This window comes from Pipra filicauda, unplaced genomic scaffold (assembly GCF_003945595.2).
Source record: "Pipra filicauda isolate LSUMZ 115617 unplaced genomic scaffold, ASM394559v2 scaffold75_size2874737_pilon, whole genome shotgun sequence".
NCBI classification, from domain to species: Eukaryota; Metazoa; Chordata; class Aves; order Passeriformes; family Pipridae; genus Pipra; species Pipra filicauda.
The window spans coordinates 2,171,780-2,183,988 of record NW_024104931.1 but is presented as its reverse complement, the minus strand read 5'-3'; the positions used below and the strand labels follow the sequence as shown (position 1 = coordinate 2,183,988).

Here is a 12,209-nt window from a genome sequence, read left to right as displayed (position 1 = left end):
TAAAACCCAGCACCATCCCAGCTGGAAAACTGGTTTGGCAAACCACCTCCAGAGCCAACAGCTAATTATAACAGGGGGGTTTGCAAAGCTTTCCAGGGATTGCAACTCTTTGTTGCCTTTAATTTGCTGCGTAAATCATGACGACTTCCAAGATCTTGATGTTTCCAGCTGTTTTCTTTCCTTCTCTCTTGCTCCTTTTGCTTTTTGCTGTCTGCACACCTGTCAAGGGTTATCTGCTGCTCCATCACGGGACTCTGCTGCTGCCTGGCACGATTGCTGGCCCCTGCCTGGGGGGAGCAGACAGGTCCTCTCAGTGAAGGATACTCTGAGCTTCCCACGGGTCTTCTGCAACATCTAAAACATCGTTGCATGGAGCCCAAGCTGCTCAGACAAAATCACTCTTTCCCTGGAGGGGCAGTCAGCAGTTACATGCCTAACATGTCTTTATCCTCTGCAACAAGGTCCTTGCTGTGCTGGATGCTACAAAACTCCTGGGCTATAGAAATCCCACAGACAGAGAATGGAAGCAGGAAGAATTCCTGCACTAAGCAGGTGCTGAAGACCTGGAGATGTCACTTGAAATCACAGAGTGAGTCTGTGGCAGAGTCTCAAGCTGCACTTTTGCCCTCTGCATTGAACACAAAACTTTCTGACCAGCATCACTGCTGGTCATCATTGTCTTAGTCTGCCAGCCTGGACTGGAGCTTGGTGTGGCTCAGCTGCACCAGTTCCCTGGCGTCTGACTTGAAGATGAGTTTCTCTGCACACACAAGGGGCCATGCCCAGATTTTGCTGGGGCACAGGTGGGGTGAGTTGAGCCCATCTCTCAGGGATGAATGTGAGATTTCATTACAGCAACAGAGATTCCGTTACCTGTCTGCTCTTTTTCAGGGCTCCTGCTCCAGTAATCTGGTTCTTGGAAAGCACACAGGAAGCCCAGCTGGGCCCAGAAGGAGCTGCTTTGGAATGAGAGGACAGAGGATGATAATGCAAGGAGAGTTTGGCCAAAGCCTGTGCAGCAGACCTGAACTCCAAGGCCTGGCCTTAACCTAGGCAAGAGCAAAGTGTGATTGTGATGGTCTGTGGACCTTGAATTAAAACTGAAGTTCTAGAGAAGAAACAAACATTTCAGACACCCCTGTTCTAGTCTGTGAAGGGACACCCCACTGTGTGGCTACATTAGCCTTCTTGGGCTGGGTGTGCTGATGGCAAGCAGCTGCCAACTTCTCTGAAGCAGAAGATTAAAAGGAAAAAAAAAACCACACTTGCTGCAATTTTTCAGGTGGCCACACTTTTCCACTTGGTCAAGATAATTTTTGCCCCTAAACTTGTCTTCCAGTGATGATGTAATTTTTTTTTTACTTTTAAGTTACCAATTATATTATCTGTACTGAAATGTACTGGACTCATTACATCTTTATTAGGCCCTCCCTTATTTACTAATAAAAATATTATATAAAGTGTTACCTAAAATCTAAATAAAGGCCAGGTACTCTGCCAAAGAAAATTTTGAAGTTGACTTGGTATGAGTTGTGCTTGATGTAGCCATGATATAGGCGTGTTGGTTGTTACTTTTTCACTGACTAGTCAGGTATTTTATAGGTTACTGACTGCATTTGTATTTTTTTCATAAATCAATGTTACAGATTGATCTAGTTCTCTTCTCCCTCCCTCTCTCCCTTCCTCTTCCCAGTCCCACTCCTCATTGAATTCTGAAAGACTGTTCAACTTTTCCGAGTTTCTTAGGATACTGTGTCAGGCCCTGTAATACTGGAAACACCCAACTATTTTCACTGTTGCTTTAAAAAACTATGTTATTTAAGTTCTTCCCATTTTGCCATTGAAGTAGAGTTGGGATGTTTGTTTCAAAGCAGTTTTAATTGTTGCTTAGGCTGGGAGCTTTCAGTCTGATTTGTAGCCTAATTTTCCCATAGATGTTTCACACATATAAATGATCAAAATATATGAGGAAGTGCCAAGTCATAGCACAGCTCCATCTAAACCCACATCCAGTTTCTGACAGCAGTCAATAGTGAGTGACTAGGAAGGAAAAGAGAAGGATAAGCACACTATTTTTCCCTGAAGCACTTTCCTTGTTTGCCAGCAGCTGGTGGCTAAGAGGGTTTCTGAGCTAAATGAGGAGGTTGTTCTGTTTAATAGCCCTTGATTGTTTTATTCTTGCAAGACTTTTTCCGCTCCTGTTCTGAATTCATGTAAACTTTTAGTGGTACCAAATTACCAGTTGCAAGAAATTCCAAAATTCACTGAATGTGTCCAGAGACCCCTTTAGTTTGTTGTTTGATGGTTGCTCCTTACTCGTCTCCTCTATGTGCCTCATAAAGGCATAGCCAGTGAGCATCCACCTCTGACCTGTCATCACTGTGAAAAATTCATGCTTTTATCTCTGTTTTCTGTTTTTTTTGACTGTTGTTTTCTTTAATTCACAAGACTTTCCCTCTTATCCTGTGTCAGTTCAGATTCTTAAAGAGCCTTTGGGCCGGAGTATACTGGATCTTGCTTTTCTCTCTCATCTTATACACACCCCTCCCTTCTCCAAATAGCTGAAGGGCTGCAAACTGTGTCAGGCTCTCCTGACACTTCCAAGTAAAGCAGAGGTCTGGGGTTTCTCATTAGCATCGTAGAGCTGCACCAGATGTCAGCTGTAGCCGAAGGAGTGTGTCTCTTTGCTGGCAGCAGGCAGGTGTCGTGCAGGGACCTTCACTAGCATGATTTGAGGCTCAGATCTCCTTTGCAAAGGAAACGACTGAAGTGGTGTAAGGCCCTGATTACCACTGCTGTGCCTGATAGAGCCGGCATGTCCTGGCACGCTCTGTGCACGAGTGCACAGCCTGTCCTTTTAGCACAGGCTTTCCTTTGCCAGCGGGTGAGTCCAAGAGGTTCACATGTGAACAGCAGCCAAGGCATGGCCACATTACACAGCCTGTTCTGCTGCTGTGGAGATGGTGATTTCCAGCCCGCAGAGCAGGGAGCCAGCTGGGGCAGTACCAGCATAACTCAGGGCAGTCAGCTTTGCTGGAAGAACCCTCAGATGGCTTCCAAGCAAAGCCCTGAATCCATGAGCCCCATGAATGTGGGTTGCTGGCTGAGGCCAAAGCGTGTCTTATTAGAGTAGCAGCAGGATGCCCAAAGTAAACCCTGCTTGTGATGAAAGGAAGGCAATTAAAATTCCACTTCAGTTGCCTTCCTGTCCCACTTCCTAACCTTCCAGCAGCAGGTGATTAGCAGGGCTTGCCTTCTGCTGCCCTGGCCCAGCTGTGCCAGCAGACCCTGCAGCAGGCTAGCGCTGCTCCAACAGCACAGCTGCCAAAGCACAGCCAGGACACTGTGATTCGGCTGTCAGGTTTGCCTCAAGTTAACTTAGAATGAGCTCATTTTTACAGTTTTCAAATAATTTTGCTCTTTTCCTACCAAAGTTTTTGGCTGTGAACTCCCTTGCTAGCCTTGCTGTTTAAGGTTTCCCATGTTTCTGCCCAGGATTTCCCAAACCAAACATGCATGCTGTGCAGTAACATCAGTGTGCCTATATCGTGCTACAGTCTCGCAGCCTACCAGATGTGTACACTAGTTCATCTGTGCCCAAAATTCCTGGTAAAACACCTGCATCCCTTTTCCCAGCCAGACAGGGAAGACAGCTTTAGGGAAGACAGCCCTGCAAGACACAGGGAAGCTCTACCATATCTACAGGTGCCTGCTCTTTGTACAACTTCCCTTGCTGTCATAGGTCAGCTCACAGGGATGAGTTACACCATCCAGAATTTAGTTTCATACTGCACTCTTGATATCTGCCTGTACACACTTTATCATGAATTTTTTACACTTGAGCACTTTGGAATAGTGAGCAGAACAGGCAAAATGCTCTTTTTAGTTTAAAAAGCAACTCAAACTACTACATTCAGGTTTTTTGAAACAAGCTTTAAAGTTTTTTTTCTGTCTCCTCGATTGAAGGGAATAGTCATGCCATTCAGATTTTAAAAAATGAAAAAAAATTTAAAAAATCCCCCAAACAATACATTTCACCCAGTAACATTGCTTCCTTCTAGCTTAGTAGAGGAGCTCTGCAGAAAACACTAGTGGAAAACAAAGTATGCAAGAGAAGCTCATGCCTCAAAAAGAAAACCAAGCACTTCTGTCACTCTTCAGGTTAAGCAGTTTGACACTTCTGATCAGAGTTAGATTTTTCCCCTCCTCCTATAAACAAGTTTATTGCTTTAAAAGACATCTCCAGGAACAAACGGTATTAGCAGGAGAGAACATGCAAGCGGTTTTCTCTTCCTCACCAGTTAAAGCAACCATTTAAGTGGGATGAGCCAAAAGTACTGCACGCAGTAGACTCTAAATACGGGTGGGATTTATTCCTGTAAAATAGTTTGGTTTGGCCTGAAGTGCTTGGAGGTAGCTGACCCTGGGCCTCACAACCTGCTAGAACCATTCTGTAGGTGGGAGTTTCCCTAGCAGTGATTTGCTGATTATCTTGGACATCAGACAGCTAAAGGATAGTCATCCTTGTAGAGCAGACTAGTGGAACTATAAGAAAGGACTATGCTGTTGGGATATGCAAAGGAGGAGAGGAACAGTTTGAACAGGATCACAGATCCCTTCAGAAATGGGAAGGGTTTGAAACATTTACTAGCGGCAGATCAAAAGCAGAGAGAAAATGAGCAGCTGCTCACAACTAAAAACTGCATCAAGCTCATGCTCTCTACTCCCCCAGAAGTGAGGAGTAAATCACATTGGCATCAGCACTCCTCATTGATCGGTGTTTTTCCAGACAGATCCCTCCCTCAGCCTATCAACCGACCCTTTGAACTCAAGCCGATCTGAGGACACAAATTCCATAGTGTTTTTTTAAGTTAGGTTTATTTAGCAATAGAAGTATGTACATGTAAGAGAATCCCCTGCAGCACAAGACATGCACAAAGCAGTGAGGGACTGAAAGTGGTGCTGCTCAATAGCCTTCCTCATCACCTGTCATCCCACTTTACTCAGCGGCAGAGCCAAGATTAGAAACGAACAGGCGAGAAATTTATCAGTCCATGTGGCAGAGTCTTCAGGCAGAGCCTCCCAGCAACCGGTATTAAAACAAGCGGGCGCCATAGCCAAATGTCTGTTTTATGCCCTCAAAGTAGTAGCGCTGCCAGCCTTGCTTTGTTCTTTCCTCCTCACTGGCAGGAATGCCTTTGCCTTCCAAGCACACCTCTGTCTCACCACCTTTGTCATGGAAGTTTAAGGTAATGGTTGCAAAGTGCCCTAGAGGAACCAAAGCAAATCTGTCAGCAGTGTGCAGTACAGTATGGACAGCCCCAAGGAGCTGCTCTGCTCCTCGTCTCACACAGCAACATTTAAAAGACTCTTCAGGATCCTTCCCAGAAGATGTACTTATAACAGCTGCAGGCCTTCCCAGGAAACACAGGGAGGATAGGGCTCCCTCTTCATGGGGTTCAAAGCAGTTGCAGCCACAGCTGAGCAAGCTGCCACTTCATCCTTCCTAATCCCTGGTCACTGCTCCAAACAGTGGCTGATGATTCAGACATGATAGTCTGGGATAGGAAGGTGGGAGAACACTGGTGCAGCTCCCAGAACACCATGTGCTCCCTGATCATGAGCCAGAATATAGTGTGGTAAATGGGGCTGAAATTCTTCAAACACAGGCAAGGGCAGTTAACACCATAGTCCATTTCTGGACTACTTACCAGCTGGCCAAGATTTAAATCTCCATTTCATAACAAGTTGCTTCTCGGGAACCTTGACAAGAGATAGAAAGACTGAGTAGTAAGTTTTTGCAAGTCCTGCAGCCTAACAGAAAACAACTGGAATTGTGTTGATATGAAGCCCTAGAGACCCCTTGAGAAACACAGACAGAGGGAAAAAGACTTTAAGTGTCCTTTTCAATTCCCTTCTAGAAAGGTAGGTCACAGTACAGCCACAAACACTGAGACAGGGTCCCTGTGCGGAAGACTTTAGTGGCAGTTGGGTCAAAGAGGAAAATGGTCAGTTACTATCTTTAACACTCCTCCAACCCCTAATAAATAAGTAAAATCACACCGAAGCAGGGCAGATCTATGACTGGTAGCCAGATTTTCTCCCAGACTGAAATCCCATATATTAATCCATGCTATTAGGAAAGATTCAATGGCCACAGAAGTTACAGATAATTACTGGGCACCAGGTAGAACTCCACAGTTAGCTGACAGAAGCATTGCTACAGAACTGATACCTCAAAATTAAAAAGGCTGCCTCTGAACAAGATACACCTGCACTAGTTAGTACTTACAAGGTCAACAAACTCTCCTGTGACACTGCCATCCAGCAACTGAAACTTGCCTCCTTTATCAGCCTCCAAGGTGGCTTGTGCGTGGCTGAAAGCTTGGACCATCTGAAAACAATTCAGGAAACCTGTATTACTTAACATTATCTGCCTACAAACTTGTTGCCTAATGCTTCCCATCCAGCTAAAAAAATTCTGGAAGAGGAGATAAGTCACAGAACCACAGAGTATGTAGAGCAGAATATGCAGAGTTGCAAGGACCCACACGGATCATCAAGTCCACCTCTTAGCCCTGCACAGGACTATCCTCAAGAGTCACACCATGTCCCTGAGAGTATCATCTTGAATTCTGTCAGGCTTGGTGCTGTGACCACTTCCCTGGGGAGCCTGTTCACCCTCTGGGTGAAGAACCCCTTTCTAATATCCAACCTAAACCTCCCCTGACACAACTTCAGGCGGTGTCATTGGTCACCACAGAGATCAGTGCCTGCCCCTCCTCTTCCCCTCACAAGGAAGTTGTAGACTGCAGTGAGGTCTCCCCTCAGTCTCCTCTTCTCCAGCTGAACAGACCAAGTGACCTCAGCCACTCCTTGTATGGTTTACCCTCAAGACCCTTCACCGTCTTTGTTGCCCTCCTTTGGATGCTCTCTAATAGCTTGATGTCTTTCTTATATTGTGGTGCTCCAAACTGCACACAATACTCAAGGTGAGGCTTCCCCAAGTGCAGAGCAGAGCAGGACAATCCCCTCCCTCAGCTGGCGATGCTTTGCCTGATGCCCCCCAGGACACAGTTGGCCCTCCTGGCTGCCAGGGCACTGCTGACTCATATTCAACTTGCCATCAACCAGGACCCCCAGGTCCCTTTCCATAGCACTGCTTTCCAGCATCTCATTCCCCAATCTGTACAAACATCCAGGGCTGATCCATTCCAGGTACAGAATCCAGCACTTTCCCTTGCTGAGTTTCATATGGTTGGTGATTGCCCAGCCCTCCAATTTGTCGAGGTCTCTCTGCAGGGCCTCCCTGCCTTCAAGGGAGTCAACAGCTCCTTCAAGTTTTGTGTCAGCTGCAAACTTGCTTAATATCCCTTCCAGTCCTTTGTCCAAGTCACTTATTAAGATGTTGAAGAGCACAGGGCCCAAAATGGAGCCCTGTGGAACCCCACTAGTGACAGGTCACCAGTCTGATGTCACTCCGTTCACTATTACCCTCTGTGCTCCACCCGTGGGCCAATTGCTCACCCACTGCATGGTGTGTTTATCCAGCTGTGTGCTGGACAGTTTGTACAGAAGGATACTGTAAGAGAGTCAATAATGTAAGGTCTTCAACAAAAGTCAAAAACCCTGCCCTGGCCAGAAAAGCAAGGTTATAGGCACTACAGCAGAATTCTGCTTGTCCAGGGAAAAGAACCCCTAGCTTTCCAGTTCTATGCAGTGTTTTGAGTCACACCTGGATTTACTTTGTTGATTTCTTAATGAAACCTATTTCTAAGAAAAGATAGTATTTTTTTTCTTTTTTTTGATTTTCTTTTTCTTATCAAAATAGAAGGAACAAAAGACTAAGACCATTTTTAAATTATACAATGCTGTTCTCTCTTCCTAAACTATATAATAGTGTGCAGGAGAGGGGAAGCTATGCCCAAAGTACATTTTAATACCACCTAACCTTAAAAGGAAAAAACAAAACCAAAGCACAAGCACAGAACCATAAATCCCAAGTGAACTGGCCACATGCAATAAGGGATACACCTATGGATAGGTGCTGACAGCAGTCTGGAACTGGCTTCTGGCTGACATTAATCTCCTTGTCAGCTGTGTGAAAAGATGCATGCGCAAGCTTTAACCACCTGCTCTGCAGACCAACTTTCTTCTGATTCCATTCTCATGGACTGTGAGTGTCCTACAGAATGCCTTAGAAAGCTTCTTAGGAAGAACTTCGTGTATGTAAAGAACAACTCTCAGAACAAGCCAAACATTACCTCCTGAGTAACGAATACCCGGTAGAGTTCCTCAGGAGATGTTAAGAAGGTGTCCTTCAAGCTGATCTTACAGGTAGGGATCTTGACTCCTATGGATTTGGACTGCGATGCTGCAGTACTGCTCTTAGCAGCCGTCTAACAAAACGACAAACAAAACAAACACACGTACTCTTTTTTTTCATTAAAGAAGCAAAAAATCAACAAGTGGTTCACATATCCAAGAGAAAAAACAAAGGCTCTCGGTAAAGACGCAATTAGATACAACCATACTCGAGTGTAAAAGGCAGATTTGTCATTCCGCTTGGAAGAAACATCATGTCCTGCAAATAGAAACAGTCATGCCTATACCACAGATTGCCAATTCCTGAATGTATACAGCCTATACACAACACAGGTTGCTCCTGCGAGCCCCAGTATCTAATACTATGTACCTTTCTTCACAAATCCCAAAGCATGTTTGCATAGTTTTGTTTACCTTGCGGTCCTCTGCTTTAGGAGCCACCTGAGGTGTTGTTTCCATATGTTCACCATTCACTGTGGGCAAAATCATGCCCTGGGTGAATTCTGGAAAGAAAGGAATGTGCCAATGAAACCAACAAGAGATCAAGTAAACTTTTAAATTGTTCTTTGAAATACACAATCAAAAAGGGCTTCCTGGTTTCCCCTCTGCTCTTGGCTAGCATCCATGACTTGAAACAGTTTTTAGAAAAGGAAAAAGATCTCTTTTTACAAGCAATTAATTATTCTTGCCCTTACTACGCTCCACCAAAGGCCCTGTCAGAACCTGTCTACACCAACAATTAGGAACTTACATCCTCTTGGTAGCCTAGACACACCATATTCCACATGCTGCTCTAGCATTAATGTTAGTTAGTTTTAGACTTCTGTAGCTTTATTTCTCTCTCACTCTCTAATATAATTGCAATCACATCTCAAATACTTTTGCCTGCTGCTCTACAAAAAGTATTTGTCTAACCAAACCAAGTTTTCCATTTCTGTTTAGCCTGGCTCTTCATTTCTCATAACACTGTAGTAGAGAATAGTTACTTCTGACTCCCTCTTCAATTTATCTTTTTTGACACCAGATGCCAGGACTACACAGGGAAATGCAGGGACTGTCTCACCAATGCCCTGTCCAGCAGCACTAGCACTTTTGTAACTCCATCAGAATCTTCAGACTCTTTCAGAATTACGTTTGCTTTTTCTCCAGCTCTGTCACTTCTACCTTTACCAATTATGTAACATTTTGCTCTTTCTCCTTCTTCATGTCTTCAAACTGACAAAGTTTCATTATACAGCAGAATTTTATCATGTGTATAACTTTGTATCCCACAATACTTGGTTCCCACCTACTCTTATTTATTACACCCACAAGATCATACAGTTTTTCCTGATTGACATTCTCATCTTCCACTGGGTGACTGCATCTCCCACCCTGAACACTACAACACCTGAAAAAAAACAAGGTACAGAAATTTGATCCTAGAAAATCAGCAATCAGTGATGGTTTGTACCCAGCATATCTAGCACATGTAGTGTAATACAGGTAAATGGATATAAAAAGTAACTGTAGAGTTCTCAGCCTGTATTTGAGAGGAACACCAAACTTAACCAAAGCACAGTGATTTAACTCCAACTGCTGGACTCAGATTAACTTAAAAAAAAGAAATTTGATTCAGATGTTGTGCCACAGGCAGTGACTGTGTCATTGGGGTAGCAAACACATTTTACTGGCTTTACTTTTTCTATAGCTGAACTTCAGCACATGAAGGACATTTTCAGATTTAAAACATAAATCCAAAAATACTGTTTATTACTGGGTTACCAGCAAACCTGTGCCACAGTGTCTAGACACAGAAGAGTTTCTTGCCAAATCCTAACAATTTTCAAACAAACAGAAAAGTTGCTATTACTGCTCTGACACCTTCCTGTTGAGACGGGGCGAAGAACTCCTCGTTACCCCCATCCTTTCTTTAGCTTTAGCCCATATGGGTTCCCATAACAGTTCTCCCTCTCAGTTACATACCTGTTTTGAGAGTGCTGATGTAAGTTTTCATTGCATCTCTAATTTTTTTTGCACCCTCTTGCTTCATCAGGGTCTTCAAGTTAGTGTCAGGCTCATCTTTAGCAAGGCTGACAAGGATCTAAACAACAAGGACAAATATTAACAAAGCCATATTTGCACAGTCCTTTTATTACTCAATTCAACATCACAGCTGATGTGTTTCAATTTAGTTTCAGCTAAACTTTCGCAATCAGCAATGCAGGTTTATTCACCTTCCACTTCGCCTGTCTCAGCCCACAGTAACAGGCTGTGTACCTAAATACCTTCATGTGCTACAGAGCCTTTACATCTAGAAGACAGGAATAATTTGATAAAGATGCAACATGACAGGGAGCGACTCTCTGTCAGAGTGCAGTGACAGAAGAAGCATGACGTTTTTAAGCTGAAAGAGGTTAGAATTAGATTAGATATTGGAAGGAAATTGTCTACTGTGAGGGTGGTAAGGCACTGCAACAAGTTGCTCAGAGAAACTGGAGATGCCCCATTCCTCAGTGTCCAAGACCAGGTTGGGCAGGCCTATGAGTAACCTGGGCTAGTGGAAGGTGTCCCTGTTCATGCCTGGGAGATTGGAACTAGATGATCTTTAAAGATCTCACCCAACCCAAACCATTCTTTGATTCTATTAACTTCAGCAGTGTCTAGTAACATGGAAGGAAATACTAATGCTGTGAATATTCCCGTTAGAACAGCCATACAGCCAGCAGTATTAGTGTTCAGCTGCGCTTACCTCAACTTCATCAATGTCATTTTCATCTGAGAGATTAGGAATCTCCACATAACCTTTGTACTTCACTCCGGTCTTTGAGGTGCCTGCAATGACAATTACGTTGTTCAGATCAACCCTTCTTACTCTGGTAATTATAACAGCAAACTTGTATTGCATTACAATATAATATTTCCCTTTATTATTATTTCCAAAATGAGATAAGTATCCTTATCCTTAACATTATACATGAATCTGACCTTGAAACAGAAGGGGGGCACATCACTCACCAGTCCAGGCCAGCTTGATAGCCCACTCATAGAAGAAGATAAGTTTCCCTTTTCGGTTGTTGATGGAGGCCTCTCCATCCAGTTTGCTCACTTCTGTCACCTCACAAGCCCCTTCCTCACCCTCCACCCTGACAGGCAGGAGGAGAGTTTTCAGCCGCTCCGTGGACCAGTTGGAAGCATCCCGCTCTGTCCTGCGGGAAAACCAGACAGGGTGAGAATCTGGGACAGGCCAGCACACACCGGGACTTATATCCAGTGTTGGCTGGTCCTTGTCTCCCTGCCCCACTCCAACACACACACACAGAGTCCTTCCCCAGGGCACCCCCAAGCACCCCCCAGCTCGGGCACTCCCACACATGCATGGAGCCGGAGGGCCGTCCCAGGGGATCAGTCTGGACGCTCACGTCTCAGCACCATCCTGCAGGAAGGGGAGGGAAGGCGGCGGCCCTGCTCGGGGCCCCGGCCGGGAGCACCCTCCGGCCCTGGGCCTCCTGGGCAGGTCGGGGCGCGGCCGCCCCGCTCACCAGTGCCAGTTGTTGACGTTGGTGGCATCCGCCCGCTGCTCCACAATCCAGCGCGGATCTCCCTCCCCCCACTTGGCCATCGGGACCGGGATCGGGACCGGGACCGCCGCCTCCGCTCCGACCGCCCGTAGAAACTGCTAGAACCGCCGCGCCGCCTCTCGCCTTCCGCCCGCCGCGGGCCCTTCCGGCGCGCCCCCGGGGAGCAACACTTGTCTTATTGGTTCCGCCTGGCTTGTTGGTTCCGCCACGCCGCCGACAGCTGACGCTGGAGCTGTCGCTCCCGTCCCGTCGCGGCTCGCCCCCGCCGGGCCACAGCTCCCGGAGCGCCGAACCCCACTGCCGGCCTGCGAGGCACGCCGGGAT

The 12,209-nt window shown here is 45.7% G+C and overlaps 1 protein-coding gene across 1 annotated transcript; it reads right to left on the bottom strand.

Annotated features, from left to right (window-relative positions):
- Positions 1 to 4,861: 4,861 nt before the first annotated feature.
- On the bottom strand, positions 4,862 to 12,069 carry AHSA1 (activator of HSP90 ATPase activity 1). Its single transcript, XM_027720077.2, has 9 exons — positions 11,847 to 12,069; positions 11,323 to 11,513; positions 11,057 to 11,139; positions 10,291 to 10,408; positions 8,740 to 8,828; positions 8,265 to 8,399; positions 6,293 to 6,394; positions 5,712 to 5,763; positions 4,862 to 5,268 (listed from the first exon to the last, which is right to left on the bottom strand). The coding sequence occupies exons 1-9, from the start codon at positions 11,924 to 11,926 to the stop codon at positions 5,096 to 5,098; spliced, it is 1,023 nt and encodes a 340-aa protein (XP_027575878.1). The 5' UTR covers positions 11,927 to 12,069; the 3' UTR covers positions 4,862 to 5,095.
- Between the last annotated feature and the right edge of the window lie 140 nt (positions 12,070 to 12,209).

Coding starts and splice junctions, on each gene's coding strand:
- AHSA1 (XM_027720077.2), bottom strand. CDS start 11,926: ATGGCCAAGTGGGGGGAGGGAGATCCGCGCTGGATTGTGGAGCAGCGG. Junction 8,829..10,290: donor CATCAGCACTCTCAAAACAG/GTATGTAACTGA, acceptor CTTTCTTTCCAG/AATTCACCCAGGGCATGATT. Junction 8,400..8,739: donor CTAAAGCAGAGGACCGCAAG/GTAAACAAAACT, acceptor TCGTTTTGTTAG/ACGGCTGCTAAGAGCAGTAC.